We start from the raw sequence: 22,092 nt of genomic DNA, 5'->3' as shown, positions 1-22,092 counted from the left end.
ATTGTCCTCATCATCACCACTGGTGAGTTTTGCCTTTTTTTTTTTTTTTTTTTGAGACAGAGTCTCACTCTGTTGCCCAGGCTAGAGTGAGTGCCATGGCGTCAGCCCAGCTCACAGCAACCTCAAACTCCTGGGCTTAAGCGATCCTCCTGCCTCAGCCTCCCGAGTAGCTGGGACTACAGGCATGTGCCACCACACCCGGCTAATTTTTTCTATATATATTTTAGTTGGCCAGCTAATTTCTTTCTATTTTTAGTAGAGACGGGGTCTCGCTCTTGCTCAGGCTGGTCTCGAACTCCTGACCTAGGGCGATCCTCCCTCCTCGGCCTCCCAGAGCGCTGGGATGACAGGCGTGAGCCACCGCGCCCGGCCAAGGTGCCTGTTCTTCCGACCCCTCCCTTGGTCCGGCCGCCAACCCCTCGCCCCAGTTTCCATTTGCAGCGAAAGCTTCCCCCTGTCCCGGCAAGACACACTAAACTGTAACACGCGGGCCAAACTAATGCGAGAGTGGCAGTCTAGTATCACTTCCGGGGTCACATCCTGGGTCACTTCCGGAAGTCACTTCCGGGGTCGAGGCGAGGCCAACAGCGTCCCCACCGTCGAAGGCGGAGTTAGGGGTGGGGTTGCGTCTGCGCAGCAGCGCAGCGCTCGAGGGGCGGGGTTGTGCGCATGCTCACACAAAGCGCTCTCTAATTCCGCTTCCGGGAAGGGTTTCTTCACGTGTTCCGGAGTCGGAAGACTTGACTTCAGCTTTACCGGGGAGCTCGGGCTCTGGGCAGGTGAGTGCCGCGGGTGTCGTCCTGGGTTCCTGCGTTTAAATGGAACAGGAAGGGGTGCTCGGGTTCATCTGCGTTCTGTTGCTGGTGTTTTTTTTTTCCTGATACCCTGAAACGTTGGGTCCCGAGAACGCGGGGGCGGGCGCGGAGCAGCTTTGGTTACCATGGCAACCGCCGGCCGCCGATTTGGGGGTTTGAGGGAAGGGGAGGACGTGCGTCAGTAACTGCCCCCGGGAATACGCGGGGGGTCGGATGCAGATGCAAGTGCGATTGCAGGTTCCTGCTTCCCACCGCAGAATCGGATTTTAAAGCGCTTCCGCTGGCTCTAATGCGGAGGAAACCAAGTCCGGGGCAGGGTGGCTGTTCGGAGAGCGAGGGCCGCACCCTGGACCGGGTTTGAAGGTGTCCTCAAACGAGGACAGTGCTGTAGGGTCGCGGAGAAGAGGGAAAACCGGAGAAAATTCTGGGAGGTTTTAGCAGCGGCACGCATATTCGATTTTATGCGGGAAACGCGGGAGAGGGGCCCCGAGCACTTTGAGGTTTCAGTCCTAACTCAGCGTTCGTGGGTATCTTTCTAGAAAGATTCCTTTCCCGCCGTCAGGTCTACCTGCCTTCCGCCCGCCTGCCCGCACCCCGAGTTCTAGTCTGGCCAGGTGGCTTGGTCTGTTTCCTAGAACGTCGCCCTCGCCTTCTCTGTGACGTCAGGCAGGTTACATAATTTCACTAAGCCCGTCAGGTTTTTCAGCGTTAACAGGGAAGAAAATAATAGCACCGACCGCCAGGATTGCTTTGGGGGTTAAATTAGATCATGTTTATGCCCCGTACGTAGTAAGGGCCCAATAAATATTAGCTGTTAGTCCTGTTTGTATTGTACTTGTCCCATTATTTTGTTATTGTGCATTTTGCTGTTTCTTCCTCTAGACTCGAGGTTTTAATTTTTTTTTAGAGGGCGATATCTTGTTTATCTTTGTATGCACTTGAAACATAGTAAGGGTTCAGTCTTTGTTTTTTTTTAATGGATCATTCATTTTGGCTGCCACTGACGTAAAATCATTTTGTCCTTAAAAGGAGCAACCAGGTGTAATGAATTTTGCTGATCAGATAGTATTTATCAGATGAGAAGATGGGTGTTCACGACTCCAGAGCCTGCAGGTTAAGATGTACAGGAAGTAACTGGTATTCTCTGTTTGCAGTAGGTATGAGTGATTTCAGTGAAGAATTGGAAAGGTCTGTGACGAAGGATGACCAGGTGAAAAGGTCTGTGCCCTCTGGCACAGGAATGCATTTTCCTTGGCTTCAAAGTTACCTAGAAACCGTGGGTAAGTAAAATAACATAGAACCACTTTGATGCAAGGAGGTGGTAAGATTCTACATGGTTACAAAGTGAATAACCAAGCTGGTTTAATTTTCACTATAGGAATATGTGAGGGTTTTTTTTTTTTTTTAGGCCGTAAGCAAAAAAGTAATCATAAGAAATAGGTTCTTTTTTCTTTAAGAATCTTTTGCCTTGGAATTAATAATACATAGTCTGTATTATGGTAGATATACTTTTTCTGTTCAGCAGCACTTAGCTCTTTTATCTCTGGCATTAGCTAAATATTGAGGATTCGTAGATGAGGAAGATACGATCTCTGCCATTGAGCATATAACTAGGAAGCGTTCCAGGAGTTTCTGGTGAATTGCATTGAAATTATTCCTAATAGAATCGATCGTGTAATAGGTTTTTTAACAAAGTATTTTTCCACCATTTTTATCTAATGTAAATACAAGCAAGTTTTTCTATGGAATAAATTCCCTATAAGAGTATATTTAAAAAGCAGTTATCTGTATGATGGCATGTTGGGTGATATAGTCCTGGGAGTACGTTTGGACCCGCACTTTTCTTTTTTATTTATTTCAATAGATTTAGGGGGTACGTGTGATTTTTGTTACATGGATGGATCATATAATGGCGAAGTCAGGGCTTTTAGGGTGCCTGTCACCTGAATGTTGTACATTGTACCTGACAGGTAATTTCTGATCCTTCCTCCCTCCCCTCCGCCCTTCTTAGTTCCCAACGTCCATTATAGCACTTTGTATGAGCGTATATGGCCATCCTTTAGTTCCCACTTATAAGTGAGGACATGTGGTATTTGTGTTTCCGTTCCTGAGATAAGTCACTTAGGATGATGTTCTCCAGTACCATCCATGTTGCCGCGAGAGACGTTATTTCATGTATGAGCACTTTTATTGCCCTCAGAGACGTCTTTCTTAGCCCAGCCTTCTCTCCCCTTGATAGAGATTCCTTAGCTCCTAGAGTTTAACTTCCATTTTTCGGTTTTAATCTAAATATTATCTCATTTAATGAGCTTAGTGAATTAATCCTCAGTAAATCTACATGGTAGGCATTTTAGATATGAAGAAACTGAATCTGAAAAAAGTTAAAACTCTTAGGTGGTAGTATCAGGAGTCAAATCCAGGTCTATCTGATCTCAAAACCTACACTTTTAACCACTCAGATATATTTTAAAAACTGAGATAATACATGTGCATAATGGGTGTTGAACAATAATAGTTCTTTCCTCTCTTCGTTTTATTTTTGCTAGATTAATGCACATGGATCAAGGCAGATTTGAATGTGTGGTTCTTCAGAGGTAGCGCAACCTCACCACTCGTAGGGAACTTGCTAGTAATCTAAATTTGCTGCCAGTTAAAGCATACCTGAGCACGTTTCCGTCACCAGTGTTCTACAGAGAGCGCGAGTCAGTCTGCAAGCAGATAGGTCTAAGAGCAGAATTTACATGCTTAGAAATGTTTCATATGTTATAGATAGCCTTTTAAACCCCAAATACTTTTTGTCTACAATGAGAAAATACTTGCAAGTAATATTGACATTGTATTGGTAATTAACCCTAATAGAAAAATAAATTGGCCTAACAATCACTGTATTAATTTTTTTTTTTTTTTTTGCTGGTAGGTATCTTTTGGCATTTTGAAGGGCATGCCTACTGTGCCCCTTAGAATAAGAACTTTGCAGATGAAGCCAGTCTGAGTTAAAGCTGTGTGCTGAGCACCTGGAATATCCTTGGCACACAGTAGGGCTCAAAAAATATTTGTTGACAGATTGACAAGTTTCCAGATTCTTTCAGTGGCCTTAGAAGTTGGGTTGATGACACTGGTTCTTTATTGTTCTTCTCATTCCATGCTAATGTCTATAATCATTTTAATCTCATTTATATTTAATATCATTGAGTTATTAGGAACTTAGTCCTTAAAATATAAAAGCCCACTCGGAGTTGTCAGAACACTGGCAGGTGGTAAAGACCATGCTTGCCTGGGAAGACCCTGGTGATTTTCACCCATTCTGAATACCTGGCACTGTGCTCTTGGGGGCCTTTTTGAGAGATTCTCACCAAATTTGTTTAGTGCAAGGATGAAAGGATGACCGAATCAGATCTGAAGGATCTGGTGACTCTAGGAGCCCAATAACATCAAAGTAGATATTTTTTTAATTTGCTAAAAACAGTTTCTATAGTGTGGAATGGTTTGTTTTAAGTGAAGCTGGCTTCGATATTGGGGATAGGCTGGGTCAGATAATACCTGCTGTTTATCTGTTAAAATTTCTGCTCATCAGAAGGGAAAGCTTTTGAATAGTTGCATTGGAGCCACTGCGGATAAAGACTCCTCTCTTTCATCTTTACAGTGGTTGGAGGGAAGAAGAAGAAGGATTTTGCTCAGACGACGAGTGCTTGTTTAAACGTAATCCAGGAGGCTCTGCTGAAGCACCAGTGGCGGCGAGCTGCGGAGTACATGCACAGCTACCTTCAGACCCTGGAGGACTCGGATGGCTACAAGCGGCATGCGGCACCCGAGGTAAACAGAGGGGTCCGCCCGGAGGCAGGATAGAGGCCCAGGAATCGCTGCCTCCGGTTCCACCCACAGTGGCTTTTGCTGGATCTCAAATTGGTTTTGCTAAAAGTAATTTGGGACGGAGAGTTCGTGTTGGGACATTTTTTGTACACTTCTTTTTACCTATTATTACTTTAAAGGAGACTAAAAACAGTTTGAACTCTGAATTCTCAGATTCCCCAATATTCATTCATCCATGCCAATCATTCTTCCTTTTTCCCCTGTGTTATTATTTTCCGCTCTTTATGAGATGTTTCCCAACCCATCATCCAATGAAGATGTTTGTTATTTTTTCTGTCTTAAAAAAATCATCTCTTGACCCCCACTTCCTCCACGGGCTGTGCCCATTTTTTCACTCTCCCTTTCGGTAAAACTTCTTTGAGAGAATTGTTCTCTTTCTCCAACCAGAATGATCCTTTTCTTCTAGTTTTATTAAGACATAATTAACACACCATACAGTTCACACATATAAATTGTGCAATTCAATGTTTTTTAAAAATATATTCAGAGTTGTACAACCGTCACCACACTCTAAATTCAGAACATTTTTGTCTCCCACAAGACAGAAATCCTGTACGCACTCGAAGTCTTTCCCATTCCTCCTCCCAGCTGCCAGACCCCGGCAGCCACTAATCTATTACTTTTTATCTGAACATTTCATATAAGTGGAATCATATCATATGTGCTTTTTGTGAATGGCTTTTTTCACTTAGCATAATGTTTTCAAGGTTTGTCCATGTTGCAGTATGTACTTCATTCTTTTTTTTGCCAAATAGTATCCCACGTACCATGTTTCACGTATCCATTCATCAGTTGTTAAACATTCGGCTTGTTTCCACTTTTTGGCTGTTATGGATAGTGCTTCTGTGAACTTTTGTGTACAGGTTTTCGTGTGGATGTTTGTTTGAAGTTCCCCTGGGCCCATACCTAGGAGTGGAATTGCGGGGTCGTGTGGCAACAGTGTTTAACCTTTTGAGAACCTGCCAGGCTGCTTTCCAAAGTGGCCCCATCATTCATACTCCCACCAGCAGTATTTGAGGGTTCTGGCTTTTCCGCGTCCTTGCCAGTGTTTGTCCTGTCTGTCTTTTTGGTTGTATCGATTCTTGTGGTTGTGGGTCCCATCCTGGTTATGCGTTTCCCTAGTGACTGACGATGCAGAGTGAGCCTTTAAAACGTTGAGTCAGGTCGTGCCACTGCTCTGCTGAAAACACCGCGATGGCTCCTGTCTCCCTCAGAGGACAAGCCAGAGCCCTCAACACTGCCCCGACAAGTGACTGCGTGATGTGCTCTCTCTCTTCCCCCATTTGACCTTTCTGACCTCCTCTCCTGTCACAGGTCGAGCATCCCTAATCCAAAAATCTGAAAGACGAATGCTGCAAAACCTGAAACTTTTGAGTGCTAACATGAGACAGTGACACTTTTGTTTTCTGATGGTTCAGTGTACACAAATTTTGTTTCATGCACAAAATTATTAAAAATATTGTATAAAATTATCTTCAGGCCAAGTATAAAAGTATATATGAAACAGATTAATTTTGTTTGGGACTTGGGTCCCATCCCTAATCTCATTATGTATATGCAGATATTTTAAGAAATCCAGAGAAACCTGAAATCTGAAACGCTTCTGGTCCCAAGCATTCCGGATAAGGGATTCTCCACCTGTCCTCTTGCCCTTGTTCTTCCTCCTCTGGCCTCACTGGCCGCCTTGTTCTTACCTGGACGGGCCAGGCACACTCCTGCCTCATCCTCTTGGCTCTATTTCCTTTACTTGGAAAGATCTTTCTTCGGCTATGCCTGTGGCTACCGTCCTTCAAGGCCCCTTTTCAGTGACTCTGACCTTGACTGTTGAAAGTTGGACCCGTATTGCTGCCCCCGCCCTGCTTTCCCACTGACAGTCCTGATCTCCTCCTCCTGCTCCAGTCTTTTCCCATGACGTTTCCCGATTTAATTACTGTGTTTCCTTCGTTATTGCCTGCTTCTCCACATAGAATGCAAAGTTTCCTAGGGCAGGGATGAAATAGTGCCCAGCATATGCTGTTAAATTTGTTTAGTAAAAGACAATTTTTCCATAAATTCATGTAAGCATCTCAGTTTTTACCAACACAGTAATCATCACATCAGTTAGTAGCTAATAGAGCCCTCCAAAAAAAATCTGAAAGAAAAAAGTTTAACCACTGATTGAAAATTTAGTCTATGGACCAAAGTTACATACGACTTTAAAAACACTGGACAAGTTACAGGCTCTTTTTGTCCAATTTTGTTTGGTAAAATGAAGGAATTGGATCAGTGGTTTTCGAGGACTTGTTTGGCTCCTTTTGCATCACTTAGGGCTTTTGATGAAAATAAAGATTCGGACCCTGCTGGGTCAGAGTCCGAATACTTAGAGTATTTATCTTTTTTTTTTTTTTTTTTTTTTTTTTGAGACAGAGTCTCACTCTGTTGCCCAGGCTAGAGTGAGTGCCGTGGCGTCAGCCTAGCTCACAGCAACCTCAAACTCCTGAGCTCAAGGGATCCTCCTGTCTCAGCCTCCCGAGTAGCTGGGACTACAGGCATGCACCACCATGGCCGGCTAATTTTTTCTATATATATTTTTAGCTGTCCATATAATTTCTTTCTATTTTTAGTAGAGATGGGTTCTCGCTCTTGCTCAGGCTGGTCTCGAACTCCTGAGCTCAAACGATCCGCCCACCTCGGCCTCCCAGAGTGCTAGGATTACAGGCGTGAGCCACCACGCCCGGCCTAGAGTATTTATCTTTAACAGGTATCCCAGGTAGTTCTTATATATAACTGGGTTTAAGAACAACTATAATAAATCATTTCCAAATTTTCCTAAAGCTACTAAATACTATAGTTTGTTATTGTACAAGTGAAATCTTGATCTGAGTTGGGAAGATGAGTATTATCATTATACCAAATGAATGATAATATGTGTATGATATATCATTATACCACTGATAGCATTTTGTATGCGTATATGTCCACAACCAATGTGTTTGTTTACAGGAAGAATTGATTTAATGTTCCCTTTAATTTACTTTCAAATTGATACAATTGAAGTACTTTAAGTTGGGATGAGGGAACTAGAGATTTGCTCCCACGAATAAAAAAGAGCTCCAAGTTCCATCACCAAAGTTTTCGTGATCTGAGGGGAAAATTTTTTTTTTTTTTATTAAAATTTGTCCACAGCTGATGAAACTTCTTAAATTGGCATTCTAAATAGAGAATAAATATAGTCAAGAGTTCTAGAGTTTGATGAGATCTTGGAAACATCTGGTTTGTTGCCTCATTTTGCAGATGGTAAAGATGAGACTGAGCGGAGCAAAGAAGCCAGTGTTAGGCGGCTGACTTAATGACGGCACTGTCACACTTACCTGGGGTTTTAATATTAATTTAAATGATCGAAAAGATTTTTATGACATAGATTGTAATGATTGGGCAAAGTACAGTAAGATGTTGACAATACTGGTCTATAGGAAAAGGAATTTTAAGTTGTTTATTAATGTAATCAGAAAAAAAACTATCTTAGGCAGAAATTGGTGAACGGAAGGATTTTACATTTCGGTAGTAATTTCTGCTTTAACAGATTATTTGGAAGCTTGGAAGTGAAATTCTCTTTTATCATCCCAAAAGCAACGTGGAGACTTTCAATACTTTTGCTGACCGGATGAAAAATATTGGTGTCCTGAATTATTTAAAGGTAAGAATGCAGGCTTCATAAATTTACATGTGCAGTGTTCATTTTTTTTTTAATTGTGTGTGTCAGTAATAAAGTAGATAATGATGTAAAAGGCATGGGCAAAGGGTAAGACATCTAGATAAATAAGAGGAACTTGTGAGAACGTTTATTTTACTTCTTGGTTTCCAGTCACCTACCATGTTCTCCGATGGAAAATACCGTCTTTCCGCATCTCTCACTGCCAAAGCCTCCTTCAGAGACTGAGTTGTGCTTCATGGGACGATGGACCAAATTCTAATATGTTTACCTAAGTCATTGGAGCTTAGAGTTGGTGTTTTTGGAAAAAGAAAGTGCTAAACAAGTTGGGAATTTGAACACACGAACTTGTTTTAATGTTCTTCTTGTTTAGGTGGGACCTTCTCTCCAAATTCATATATTCTTTAGTAAAAATCTTATCCAAAGGGATTGAGACATTTCCAAAATATTATCTCTCCCTCTTTGTGGTATATTTGTGACTCAAAGAATACTTTTTCAATACAGTGTTATAAATGCTTTGCTTTTCAGTTTTTTCCAATGACCATAAAGTATTATTGGAACACTGCCACGCCGTCTCGTCAATGGCTACTTTTGCATGGCGGTGACCAAGCTGAGTGACTGTGACAGAAATCATATGGCCCACAAAGCCTAAACTATGTCCTCTCTGGCTCTTTTTAAGTTTTTATTTTTTCTGTTTTCCAATTTTTTTTTATTGTGGGGAAATATGCATAGCATAAAATATGCTATTTTAACCATTTTTAAGTGTACAATTCAGTGGTGTTAATTATATTTATAGCATTGTACCACCATCACCACTATTTCCAAAACTTTTCCATTACCTGAAACAGAAACTTCATCTAAGTTAAATCATACAGTATTTATCCATTTTTATCTGGCTTATTTTACTTAGCATAATGTTTTCAAGATTTCTCCGTGTTCTAGTGTGTATCAGAATGTCATTCCCTTTTATGGCTGAATAGTATTCTATTGCATATTACATTCTGCTTATCCATTTATCTGTTGTTGGGTTGTTTTCACCTTTTGGCTATTGTAAATCATGCTTCAGTGAACGCTGGCGTGTAAGTATCTGTTTGAATCCTTGCTTTCAGTTCCTCTGGGCATGTATCTGGGAGTAGAATTGTGAGATCATCACACACACACAAACACACGCAATTCTATGTTTGACATTTTTAGGAATTGCCAAACTGTTTTTCTGCGGTGGCTGCACCATTTTACATTCACCTAGCTTTCTAAGTTTGAAAACAGATTCCCCCAGTTTAGGATTCTTCTTATATCTTATTAAATAATTCAAGAAAAATTATGTGCCAGGTACTCTCTTATGGCCTTTTTTTTTTTTTTTAATTTTTGTTTTTCATACAGTCATCATCTTTCTAATTATCCCATTTCTACTGATCTCTTCTGACCTTGTTCACTGGTAGACCAGGTCGACTGTAGGTGGAGATTAAATGGAGGCAGCTAAGGTTCCACGTAAGGAAGGGCTTATCTGAGGCTTTAGTTCCTCTAAAAATCACCTGGGTAGGGGAAAAGCAGACTGCGCCCTGTGTGCCGTACCTGAGGAGCCTGGGCTTTATTCTGTAGGCGGTGAGAGCCACTGAGGGATTTTGTACAAATGACTAAGAAGATGGGATTTCTTTGGTAGCCACTTGGAAGATGGATTGTAGGAATGGAGAGACCAGTGGGGAAATTATTGCAACAGTTTGAAATGACAACCTTGAACTCCATGATCTGTCTCTCTGTGTATGATTAATTATACTTCTCATTATTCTCCTCTTCGATGTCATCCCTTCTCGTAATGCTGTTCTTTGTATAATTATTCTTATTTCTTCTCCTGTATTAGGGATGTGCTTTCCTTTCCATGTGAACTAAAGCCATTCTTTCACACCCCTTATTAAGATGTTTTCTCTAAGCTTATGTAACATATATAAAATAGTTATATTTATTGATTGTCTGCTATGAGCCAAACTGGGCATTAGATGGTATGCAAATACTATCTCATTTAATTCCCAAAACACCCTTCTGAAGGTTTACTAATAATTGTTCTGTATAACAGATGAGATTCACAAAGGGTGAATAACTTACCCAGGTTTATTTAGCTTTTAGGTGGCATATGAACCAGAACACTCTGTCTTTAAAGCCCCTATTTTTTTCCACTATATCACACTGTCTTCTGTTTGCAAATTTATGTAGTTTAGCTGTTATTTGCATAGTGTTAATTGCTGCTTGTGTCTTTCCTCTTTGCTAAATTGAAGGTTTTGGTTGGATTTTTTTTTTTTTTTGAGGCAGGGTCTCCCTCAGTTGCCCAGGCTGGAGTGCAGTGGTGCGGGCATAGCTCCCTATAGCCTTGAACTCCTGGGCTCAAGCCATCCTCCTGCCTCAGCCTCCCGAGTAGCGGGGACTACAGGCATGCGCCACCATGTCCCGCTGATTGAAAATTTTGATGTCAGGAACAATGTCGTGTCCTTCGTATCCTACCAGGTCATAGTGCAGTGTATATAGTATATTTCCTGAGCGTTTTGACTGATGGTTATCTAATGACTAAGATGTCAGTGGGCTTTTTCTCATAATTTTTGCAGATTTCCTTGCAACATACGTTATACCTTCTGCATCATGGAATGCTTGAGGATGCCGACAGAAATCTGAGTCAGGCAGAGACATGGAGATACGGTGAAAAGTCATCTTCCCAGCAAGTGTTAATCAACCTTGTTCAGGCCTACAAAGGGCTTTTGCAGTATTATAATTGGTCGACAAAGAAGAAGGAATTGTCAAAGCTTGGTGAGTCAACCTTGTGGACGAGACTGAAGGGCAGAGGGATTATTATTTTTTTTTTTTTAAGAGACAGGGTCTTGCTGTGTTGCCTGGGCCGGACTTAGAACTCTTGAGTTGACGCCATCCCCCCACCTCAGCCTCTGAGTAGCTAGAACTACAGGCTGCTGGCACCTGGCGTGGGCAGGGGGGGTCTTAGGGAGCAATCTAGTAGTTCCCCCACTACATCCAGATATTACAGAGAGCAGGCATTTTATTGATTTCATTCTTGATCATCCTTTATAATATTTTCTGATATATCAAAAAGCTTTTCAATCATCAGAGTCATTGCCTTTTAAAATTTGATTTTGTCAAGGATAAACACAACTGGACATAAGTCAGAGCTGTGAAAACAGATTTTATTCAGTAACTGCTGACGGCAGAGGAAAGAGCTGAGCTCCACTCTGATGTGCACAGGGGTGACACGGTGGGGGGTCTTGAGGAGAGGCAGGGAAGTGAACCATTGAAAACGCCGCAGGGAGGGTTGGTTCATGTGGAACCGTCTGCGAGTGCCGGCTGGTGCTGGTGGAAGTTGGGTGCCTGCTCTCCCACGGAGACTGGGAGACTGGGAGACGGGGCCCTGGCTTCAGGCGCTGGCTGGAACCAGCAGTCGGTTCTTTGGGCAGCCTTAGTTTCCTCAGGCCGGCACTTTACGGGGGTTAGGGTCACTCTAGGGATGTGGCCTTGAGCTGCAGGAAACTGTTAGTGTTTGTTCCAGCCTTTCTAGGCCACGGTCAAGGTCTAGTCTGAAGAGGGCTCAGAGCAGCCCGCCTGGGGTTTGGTTAAGGAGAGAATCTTAGTCAGTTTCCAAAAAGGCTGTGGATTTCTCCAGCAGCCATTACTGCATATGGTATACATTTCTTTTTTTTTTTTTTTTTTTGAGACAGAGTCTCACTCTGTTGCCCGGGCTGGAGTGCTGTGGCGTCAGCCTAGCTCACAGCAACCTCAAACTCCTGGGCTCAAGCGATCCTCCTGCCTCAGCCTCCCGAGTAGCGGGGACTATAGGCATGTGCCACCATGCCCGGCTAATATTTTCTGTATTTTTCTATATTTTTATTTGTCCACATAATTTCTTTGTATTACTAGCAGAGACAGGGTCTCGCTCTTGCTCAGGCTGGTCTCGAACTCCTGAGCTCAAACGATCCGCCTGCCTCTGCCTCCCAGAGTGCTAGGATGACAGGCGTGAGCCACCGCGCCCGGCCACGTGGGTAGTTTTTTGATTACCAATTTAACAGAAGTCCTCCATACTGAATGACTTAAAAATCTTCTGTCTTGGCAGATAAGGAGGATTATACTTACGGCACTGCAACCCGAAGTATGGTCAACCGCAGCTGGAAGACATCTGTAAATATTGGTGCATTGATTAAAACTCCTGGAGTTTGGGACCCTTTTGTGAAGAGTTATGTAGAGGTAAGTAAAATTTTTTTGTGAAATTTATTAGTGGAATGTCTTTTTTTGGTTTGAATAAAATAATTTATTTTACTAGTATACTGTAAATGTTACTCTGTTTATTTTTCACCAATGGGGAACCCATCGTGGTCAAATATCTGTAAAATAAATAGCAGTATAGTTGTACATGTTACTTGTACCTTATTCTTTTTGAGCTTAAAAGAAAAGCAGGAACATCTTTTATGATTTTGTGGAATATAGAAGGAAAGAAGACAAAAATCTAAAAGTAGGTTACGATATACAGGATGAAGAATAATGGCCCTTAGGACGTTCTGAGAATGTTCTGTCTTCCCAGGGTCGTTGTAAAAGACTGCGGGCCTTGGCACTGGGCACCAGGAATAAGTCTTTAAATTAATTTGCTTTTTGAAAGCTAATGAGTGCTAAAGTGATAACTGTGTTGTCTGGAGATAATCCCCAAACCGTATCCCAGTGAATATGGGAATTCCTGTGTAAGGATGGAAACAGAGTGAAGGGAACTGGAACTAGTAAACACTTGTTTTGTGTCTGAAAGTGTGCAGTGTGCTGAGGTTAGCTGCGTCCCATCACTAGTCACTGGTGTGCCCCGCTTTGGAGACCTTATTTCTTATAGGGAAAGTTCTTAGGTTGAAGTTGCTGCATTTTTCAGTAACAAAATATCCTAAGGGAAGATGGGAACCCACGCAGGCCTTTGCTGGAAGGGACTGTCTGTGTTCCACTGACGTTGTCACACACACCGGTGAAAGCAAAAACTAGCACTTACTGTTCCCCGTACAGTACTGCGTGTCAGTTTTGTGATTTCTGTTTCCCCCATCAGTAAAGTTAAGCTGACCTTCGGTATGGCTGTCTTACAGAATTTAGCTGAGAGATCATGACTTATTTTATACAGATGCTGGAATTCTATGGGGATCGAGATGCAGCCCGAGAGGTTCTCACCAATTATGCGTATGATGAAAAGTTCCCGTCAAATCCGAACGCTCATATCTACTTATACAACTTTCTAAAGAGAAAGAAGGCCTCCAGAGCAGAGCTGCTGAGTGCCCTGAAGGTACAGAATTTTTATTTCCATCTTTGAATGGGGGTGGGGATCTGCGTTAAAACATTCTCACGTCATTGCTTTCCAACTTCAATACTACAGCACGCATGGAAAATTACAGTATATGTGCAGTAAACTGAGCTAAACTCCAGGCAGGCACCCTCTGAACCGCCCCCCGCCCAGGTGAGGCTGAGGAGAGAGGGTCAGTATTTCAGAAACCCTTTGCCACCCTGGTTGGAAAACTCTGCATTGATAGTTTTGAAAATCGATTTTATTGAAATTGAATTTTCAGACACGCTTATTTTAAGTGTACGCTTGTATGCATTTTAACAAATATATACATCCACGAACCACCGTGATAATCAAGATATAGAACATTTCTGTCACCCCCCTGCCTGCAAGGCCCTCATTCCCCTTTGCAGCCAACCTGCCCGCCTACCCCTAAGCCCAGGCAATCACTGACCTGCTTTTTGTCACTACAGATTAATTTTTACCTCTTCTAGAATTTCCTATAAGTGGAATCTTATGTGCTCTTTCTAATCTGGCTTCTTTTGCCTAGCATGATGTATGTGAGAGGCATTCATGCTGTGGTATCAGCGATTTGTTCCTTATCACTGCTGATACTCCATTTTCGTACATGTACTTCTTGAGGGACGTCTGGGTTATTTTTACTTTTCGGCTCTTAAGAATGATGCAGCTATGAACATTCACATGCAAATGTTTGAGTACACATTATGTTTTCATTTCTCTTGGGTGGCTACCTAAGAGTGCAATTGCTACCTAAGAGTGGTAAGGAAAGTATATGTTTAACTTAATAAACTGCCCAGCTGTTTTCTGAAGTGACTGTACCATTGACATTCCCATATCCTTGTATGAAAATTCAGTTTCTCCGCATCCTCTCCAAGGCTTGGTATTGTAGCTCTTTTGAATTATATGTAGCTATTCTAGTGGGTGTGTAGAGGATCTCATGTGGCCTTAATTTGCATTTCCTTAATGACTACTGATGTTGACCATGTTTTAATATATCTGTTGGCCAGTCCTGTATCTTCTTTTGTCAAGTGTCTTTCAGATATTTTGTGTATTTGAGGGGGAGGTTGTTTGTCATCTTACTGATTTGGAAGTTTTTATATAGTCAGGGTACAAGTCCTTTGTTAGGGATATGGATTGTGAATATTCTCTGTCAGAATGTGCAGAAGAGAGGATTGATGACCTGCATAGAAATTACCAGGCTAAAGTACGGAGAGCAGAAAGGACGAAAAGTGCAGAGAAGAGTGTGCAAGGGACGTGGTGACAGGGTCTGACGTACCTGTGATTGGAGTCGAGGGAGAGGACAGAGAGAACAGGGCAAAAGCAAACACAGTTTTTAAAAAACGCTGATATTTGGAGAGTGTCGTGGCTTAAGGGCTTAATGGCTGGAGGACTCGTCATGTTCTGTTGTTTGATTTGGTTGCTGGTTACGTGAGTGTGTTTAACTTTGTGAAAATCGATCGAATGTCACTCTTACGATTTGTGTACGTTTCTAGTACATGTGTTACATAGTTCCATAAAAGGTTTTTTAAAAGTCTAAGTGTGAATTGAGCCATACGCAGAATTCTGTCTATTGTGAGACAAAGGTGATTTTCATGGGAACCTCGTTGGAGTAATATTCTCCGATGCTGGCATATTGGTCAGGACTGATTTTTTTAAAAAACTGTGAAGTGAAATTTTAAAAATTTACTTTTAATTTTATTGGAAATTATTTCAGTGTCAGAAATACCTCAGGAAGCCTACAGAATGAATTCATTTCTAATATCAAATGTGTTAAAATGAAAAATATAGATTTACTCTAAGCCCTGTTTTTTGAATATTCATAAAAATAGTCCTCATTATTCTTGAAAAGAAAAACCTGTAAATATTTTATTGCATAAAAAGGTTGTTAAAATATTTACTCAGATGCGCTTAGTACGTGTGTCCTGAGCGCAGTCTGTCCAGTCGCCTCCCTGCCTTTTTGGATTTTTTGTTTTATATAAATATTCTGTGATCTTTTCTGATCAGCGAATAATATATTTTATGTGATATTGACCTTTTTCTTAATTTTTTGTCTGTACTGGCTTCTGAAAAGATTACTTTAAGTTTTTAAGCATGATAAACAGTATAGACATATATTTGGAGCAAATAAAAAGTCCCCATTTATTTCCCCCAGTTCTCCTGACTAGCTTGTTATTAGGGACTTTTTTTTTTTTAAAAATAGCCTTACAGAGAAAGCTTTTCTTACACCTAGAATGAAACTGGATAAGAAGCAAAGTATTTTTTAAATACTTGATTCGTTTACTGAAAGCATATTAGACAATAAGAACTTTCTCTGAAAGTAAACTGAAATTTGAGAAATGCTTTTATAAGTGTGTAACAATAACAAGACTGTTCTTTCTTCCAGATTTTGTATCAGATTGTACCATCTCACAAATTGATGTTGGAGTTTCATACATTACTTAGGAAATCAGGTAAATAATTTTTGTCTTCTACTTCTTTGTGTAGACAGGCTGTAGATTAGGAGTCAGCAAACTATGGCCCAGGGGCCAAACCCCTGTTTGCCTGTTTTATAAATAAAGTTCTGTTGGAGCCCATGTATTTCTGTATGGTCTGTGGCTACCGTTGCACTGTAGTGACAGAGCTGTGCGTTGTGACAGAGACCGTATGACTTGCCAAGCTTAAGATAGTTACTGTCGGCCCCTTTGCAGAAAAAATTCGCTGACTTCTGTTACAGAACATCAGACAATAGAAAAAGTGAAACGGCTTCAATTTATATCATTCACCTGATTTTAGTCTTTTGCTCTTCGGCTCAGTGTAGAAAAGAACATACTTCTCCATGAAGGAAGTCAGCTGGGGCCAAGCGCCGTTGGTCCTAAGGCTGCCTCGGTTCCTCTCCTTGTAGAAAAGGACATATGAAATGCCCAGCAGGGGCAGGTACTGTGAATAGTGTTCTCAGTAGTATATGAGGGGAGGAGTGTAACCCAGGCAGGGATGAGGCTCATCACCGTGACCTCGTTAGCGTGGACTGAACGATTGATCTCTTCATATTCGTCACAGGAGTGTGAACATCATGAATCTTTTTAAACTGTTGCCCAAGCCAGAAGGCCTGTGATTCAATAATATTTTATCAACTCGTGTGTGTGTGTGTGTGTGTGTGTGTGTGTATTTAGCTTTGTACACTCTGATACCCCGTGTAAACCTGAACTTTTCTGACCATTGCAGAAGAAGAAGAGCACCATAAACTGGCACTGGAGGTGGTGTTTGGAGTTTTAGATTTTGCTGGATGCACCAGGAACGTAACTGCTTGGAAATATTTGGCAAAATATCTGCGACGGACCTTAATGGGGTAAGAAACGTAGAGTATTTGTTGCTGGATCATCATAAATAATATTTCCCAATATTTTGGCTAGTAGCTATCAATTTTCAAATAAAGTTCTTTGCTTATGTTTTTGGGTTTCTTGAACCGTGTCTTCAGCTGTTTCTTTCTAAGTACATTTTCTTCTGAACCAAGGAAATACAGAACATTAAGGATAACTGACATCCAAAAATTCTCTCAGGATCTTCTGTGCTGTCACAATAAGTACCGTAGCTCAGCACGGCATTGCTAGGGAGTAGGTGTGTGTAAGGGATCACGCCCACTCCTTGCTAAAGGCTCTTTGTAAAGCTCTTTGGGATGTGTTTGTCATTGACTGCTAAGATCACACGGGGAGCGGCTTTCCTCCAGCTGTTTTCAGTCGATTCCGCTGGGTGTTTTAGGACCTCACAAGATCATCATAGGTCATGCATTCAGCACATATTTATTAGGTCTGTTGTGTTCTGGGTATCTGAAACTATACCTCCGGTTATAATATTAGTGTCGCGTTTTGAGTAAAAAGGAGTCGCTCTTGTTATTTTACATAGTGTGTGGGGAGAAAGGAGACTACAACATGAAGCTTGTTTATTTATTGCATCCGTGTTAGCTGGACGGGAAGTTCAGCATCAGCGGGGGCTTTTCTCAGGCTTCACATCGTCCTGACCTTGGAGATGGAGCAGTAGTGCTGCTGCCGAAGTGTTCCTGGCGTGCCGTGTGGACGCACGCACCATGGAGATGGAGCAGTAGTGCTGCCGCTGAAGTGTTCCTGGCGTGCCGTGTGGACGCACACACCGCGAACCGCTGTGCAAGTCCCAAGCACTGGATAAAACTCTGTTAGACCTTGCAGTTCTTGAAGGCAGAGAGGTTCATTTTTTGAACTTCTAAAAGTTCTGCCGTGCGGGGGACAGAGGTGCTAAATGAGCGTTTGCTCACTTGAATTGTAGAGATGGAGTGTACGTCATGAGAACCATAGTTCTCACGATACTGTATCATGTACTGGAAATTTACCAAGAATAGACTTTGGGTGCTCCCACCACACACACACACACACACACACACACACACACTAAGTTATATGTATATCAAAATATGTTGTACATCTTAAATAAATACAATGAAAAAAATTATTGACAAACACATAACATGGCCTGGGATCAGTTGGCAAACCTGTGTGTCATGTATGTGTATAATAATGGCATCTTAATTTGGATAATCCTTGGCAACATATAATTTTAAGTAAGGTTTTAAAGTAACTTTTAAGTGATAATAATAATAGATAACATTTATTGAGCATTTAGTATATGTGCCAGGCACTGTGCAGAGAGCTTTACATGAGCCGCGCTGGGCGTCCGGCTGGACCAGCTGAATTCTAGCAGCAGAGCTGTGGGGTGGGAGCCCCTAACGTCCTCGAGGAGACCGAAGCTCAGAGAGGTGATCAGCCTGGCCAGGATTACGTTAGTAGTGACGGGAAGACCCGAGATTTGAACCCAGGACTCTGGCTTCAAGTCTGTCCTGTTCACTAGTGTGTGCACAGACGTGGCTGCTTAGTTAAATGGAAAGGAGGATGCGGGGACCGAAAGGGACAAAAGAGGATCTGCTTTCTTGCTGTTGCCAGTTATGTGTCACGCCTCGGCCACGCTCAGAATTTGGTTTGGAAACATCCCCCTTGTCATCTTCCCGTAGACTCTGCTAAAGTTCAAATTCTGGCACTATAGATTTGTCCCCGTCATTGACCTTCCCTTTGGACATTTTCCTTTTCCAGAAACCACCTCGTGTGGGTTCAAGAGCAGTGGAGCTCCAGGAAGACCTGGTGGCCAAACTTTCACTTCAGCTACTATTGGGCAAAGAGGGATTGGAAGGAAGATACAGCATTGGCTTGTGAGAAAGCTTTCGTAGCTGGAATACTGTCGGGAAAAGGTACGTGTTTTTGTTTTCTTTTTATCTAGACAGAGCTTTTGGCTGATTTTGAAATGAGAAAGTATGACCGTTTATCTTAGAGGTTCACCTAGCGTGGTGCCCAAGGATATTAGATACTTGAGAAATAACTGCTGAACGGAAGAATAAATCCTGAGTTGGGAGCACGTGATGTACGTGTGAGAAACCCCCCTTGGTTAGAAACGGTGATTTCATCTTGTTGATCGTGAGTGGTCTTCATGTTCTGACTTGAGTGTTGTTAGTGGATATTAAGATACACGACCCAGACTGTTCTCATGGTAAATGACCTTGCTTTGTAGAAAGTTTACTGAGAGAGATTATATACTTCATTGAAACCACAAAAATATTCATTGACTTCGTATTATATTTATGTATCTGTTCCTACAAGGATAAAACGTTTTCTCTCCTTGAGAGAAAGAGTATCTTCTATTAGCATATGAGAAAACCCTCTTAAAAGAAAAGAGATATTGATCCTTATGAAATAGTATTATTTTGGATGATAAAACTCTCACCTGCTTTGTACCACTGAAATATGAAAAGGTGGCCAGTACTAAAATGAAACGGCCATGTAATATGTCCGGAAGGGAAGAAAGCAAACCTTACAGTGACAGCGAGTAAGCAGTCTGTTGCCATGGAGTTGAGGCTGTCCCAAAGAGACCCTTCAGTTCACTTGTGGACATGGTTCATATTATTTTGGAATTAGTGTTCTCAGTGAGTTAATCTTAGTAACTATGGTTACCGACTAAATGTTGGTTTTGTGGAAGGACATTGTTATAAATGCAGCTTTGGCTAATTTACAAGCTAATATTGAGAGGGAAGCTATAACGATCTACTTTTGGAGAAGGCCCATTTCATATATGAATATGTATGTCCATGATACACATATTGCCGTGACTGGCACTTGGGGAGAAGGGTAGGAAACCAGCTAAAGTCTGTGCCTTGATTATGATGGATCAGAAACATCGTTGTATGTAGGAAATAATACATTTCATTGGTGACAGCTGTTAGAATATGCTTGGGACATGTTGGTGTAGATAATGCAAATCGGCCGATTTTCATAATCACTAGTAGGCCAGAGTTGAAGCAAAATTTTAAAAATATAGAAATATTCTTGAAAAATTCAGTAAGTATTAAAGCTTTTTATTTTGTTTTATTTTTTAGGTTGTAGATATTTTCGGTATATTTCAAAACAAGATCACGAAGTCTTAAGGAAGAAAATTAAGCGGATGAAGAAATCAGTAAAAAAATACAGTATTGTAAATCCAGGACTCTGATGTGACTCTTAGTTATTTCCCAGTGGTAGCTACAGAGTGGTATTTATGTAATGTTTTAAGAAGGTAGTTTATATGACCTCAAAAAAGTTATTTTTGTATATTTTTATATATTTTTTACTATCAGTTATAGCTAAGGAAACAGTTTCACTGCTTTTGCTCTTTATAAATATGTATGTTTTCTTTTTTGTAATGTTAAATATAACATTTATTAAGGAATAATTCCTCAAATGAAAAAATATTTAATTAGGGAGTCCAGTTCTACAGCAATTACTGTTTGAAGATAATTTGTCTCTGACTATTGTGTAATAAAACATAACCTGTGGTTTTGTGAAGTGAATTTATGTTCTTTTGGATTTTATTACCTAATTGATCCATGTTAGGTACACCGCCGTAAAGAAATACATTGGTGATGTGTTCTGTGGAGGAATTTTGAAGAGAGACAAGGATTTAGAAAAGTCTCTGCTTTCTGTTTTGGTATAAAGACAGGGCAGTTTGGGGCCAAGCGACTTTCTGCTAGAGAGAGCCCTTTGATTCCAGAGGACGAGGTGGGTCAGAGGGGGAGAGGGCCGACTTTCAGGGGCTCTAGGCTTTCTGTTGCGGGGCACAGCCGTCTGAGACGTCCCTCAGAACTCACACGTCCCCTCTTCTTTTTCTCCTGGCCACTAGGACGCAGCCGCAGGCAGCCGGACGGTGAGGAAGCCCTGCCTGTGACAAAGGTCCCCGAGACGCACGGTAAGCCCAGCGGGAAGGAAGGCTTGGCCATAAGCCAGCAACTTGCCTGGAGCCGTCTGGCAGACGGGGCAGAGACAGTCACGTTAAAGTTAAGATCACTATGAAAATGGACCCGAGTCTGGTGTGACTGGTGCCCTTATAAAAAAGAGAAACTGGGACCCAGACGTGAACAGGGAGAGAGACCACCACGTGGAGGGCAGAGAAGGGGGCGAGGCACCGACAGGCCACGCACGCGAGAGGGGGCCGCGGACCCCCAGAGGCCAGGGGAGGGGTGTGGGGCAGTCGCCCTCGAGCCCTGCTGACACCCCGAGCTCAGACTTCCGGGCCCCAGAACCGTGAGGCAATGGCTTTCTGTCGTGTAAGCCACCCAGCTGGTGGCACCTGGTGACAGCAGCCCCAGCGAACTGATTTTGTGAAAGATGATGTTTGCTCCCCAGTGGGCCTGACGTGGTTTCAGAGACGCCGTCTGGTCCTGGTTTACAGCCACAGGCTGATTTCAGTACCGAGCTCACCTACCACTCAGTCAAAACTTGTTTTCTGTTCTTTTTCCCCATCCGTACCTTATCTGAAAGCCCTGTTGGACTTTCCCCAAGGTCTTCTTAGTCTGCTCCAGCCTGGTGGCCTCTCTCCCTGCTCAGAATCCCCGACGGCAGCTTGTTCCTCCCTTAGGGTTTTCTTAATATAATCTGCCTTGCATTATTTGGATACTTTCTTATCCTTTTTTTTTTCTCAGAGCATAAACGCCTTGAAAAAGTTTGTTTTTTACATCAGTTTTTTGTTAAACATTCCTCTTCCAGCATAACACTTTGCATATAATAATACATGTTCACTGAATTGACACCGAGACATCTGTTTTGAAATGAATCATTGCATGATTATTATATAATTTTATCTGAGATATTACGTAGTATCAGCTGAAATGTTGCATATGTTAACAATCTGAAACCCACGCTGTCACTGTGTCTGATGACATCTGCCAGCTGATCGTTCCCTGCTAAGCTTACAGTGACCCTTTGCCCAAAACAATAAGATCTCCGTATTTTTCGTGGCAGAAGGAAAACTGAGACATAAATGTCAGTAGAAATCCAGAAACACCCTCAGGTTTTACCTGGAATGAGAGAGTGCACCCA

General features: G+C 42.0%; 1 protein-coding gene across 2 annotated transcripts in view; it reads left to right on the top strand.

Annotated features, from left to right (window-relative positions):
* Positions 1-731: 731 nt before the first annotated feature.
* The window catches only part of TAF1A (TATA-box binding protein associated factor, RNA polymerase I subunit A), a 23,547-nt gene continuing 2,186 nt past the window's right edge, over positions 732-22,092 (top strand). Inside the window, exons 1-11 of one of the 2 annotated variants that reach the window (XM_069484496.1) lie at positions 732-779; positions 1,973-2,095; positions 4,459-4,628; positions 8,248-8,361; positions 10,971-11,169; positions 12,479-12,609; positions 13,514-13,672; positions 16,074-16,140; positions 16,892-17,015; positions 18,784-18,938; positions 20,897-20,962. In XM_069484496.1, the coding sequence (XP_069340597.1) occupies positions 1,975-2,095; positions 4,459-4,628; positions 8,248-8,361; positions 10,971-11,169; positions 12,479-12,609; positions 13,514-13,672; positions 16,074-16,140; positions 16,892-17,015; positions 18,784-18,938; positions 20,897-20,962 (1,306 nt within the window). In that variant the 5' untranslated portion in view covers positions 732-779; positions 1,973-1,974. Of the gene's footprint in view, positions 780-1,972; positions 2,096-4,458; positions 4,629-8,247; positions 8,362-10,970; positions 11,170-12,478; positions 12,610-13,513; positions 13,673-16,073; positions 16,141-16,891; positions 17,016-18,783; positions 18,939-20,117; positions 20,298-20,896; positions 20,963-22,092 lie in introns of those variants that run through there. The other variant, XM_069484497.1, reaches the window with a different exon arrangement.

The sequence above is a fragment of the Eulemur rufifrons genome, chromosome 11, assembly GCF_041146395.1.
Source record: "Eulemur rufifrons isolate Redbay chromosome 11, OSU_ERuf_1, whole genome shotgun sequence".
In the NCBI taxonomy this organism is placed as follows: domain Eukaryota; kingdom Metazoa; phylum Chordata; class Mammalia; order Primates; family Lemuridae; genus Eulemur; species Eulemur rufifrons.
The sequence above is the reverse complement of the archived record's forward strand: the minus strand, read 5'-3'. Positions and strand labels throughout refer to the sequence as shown.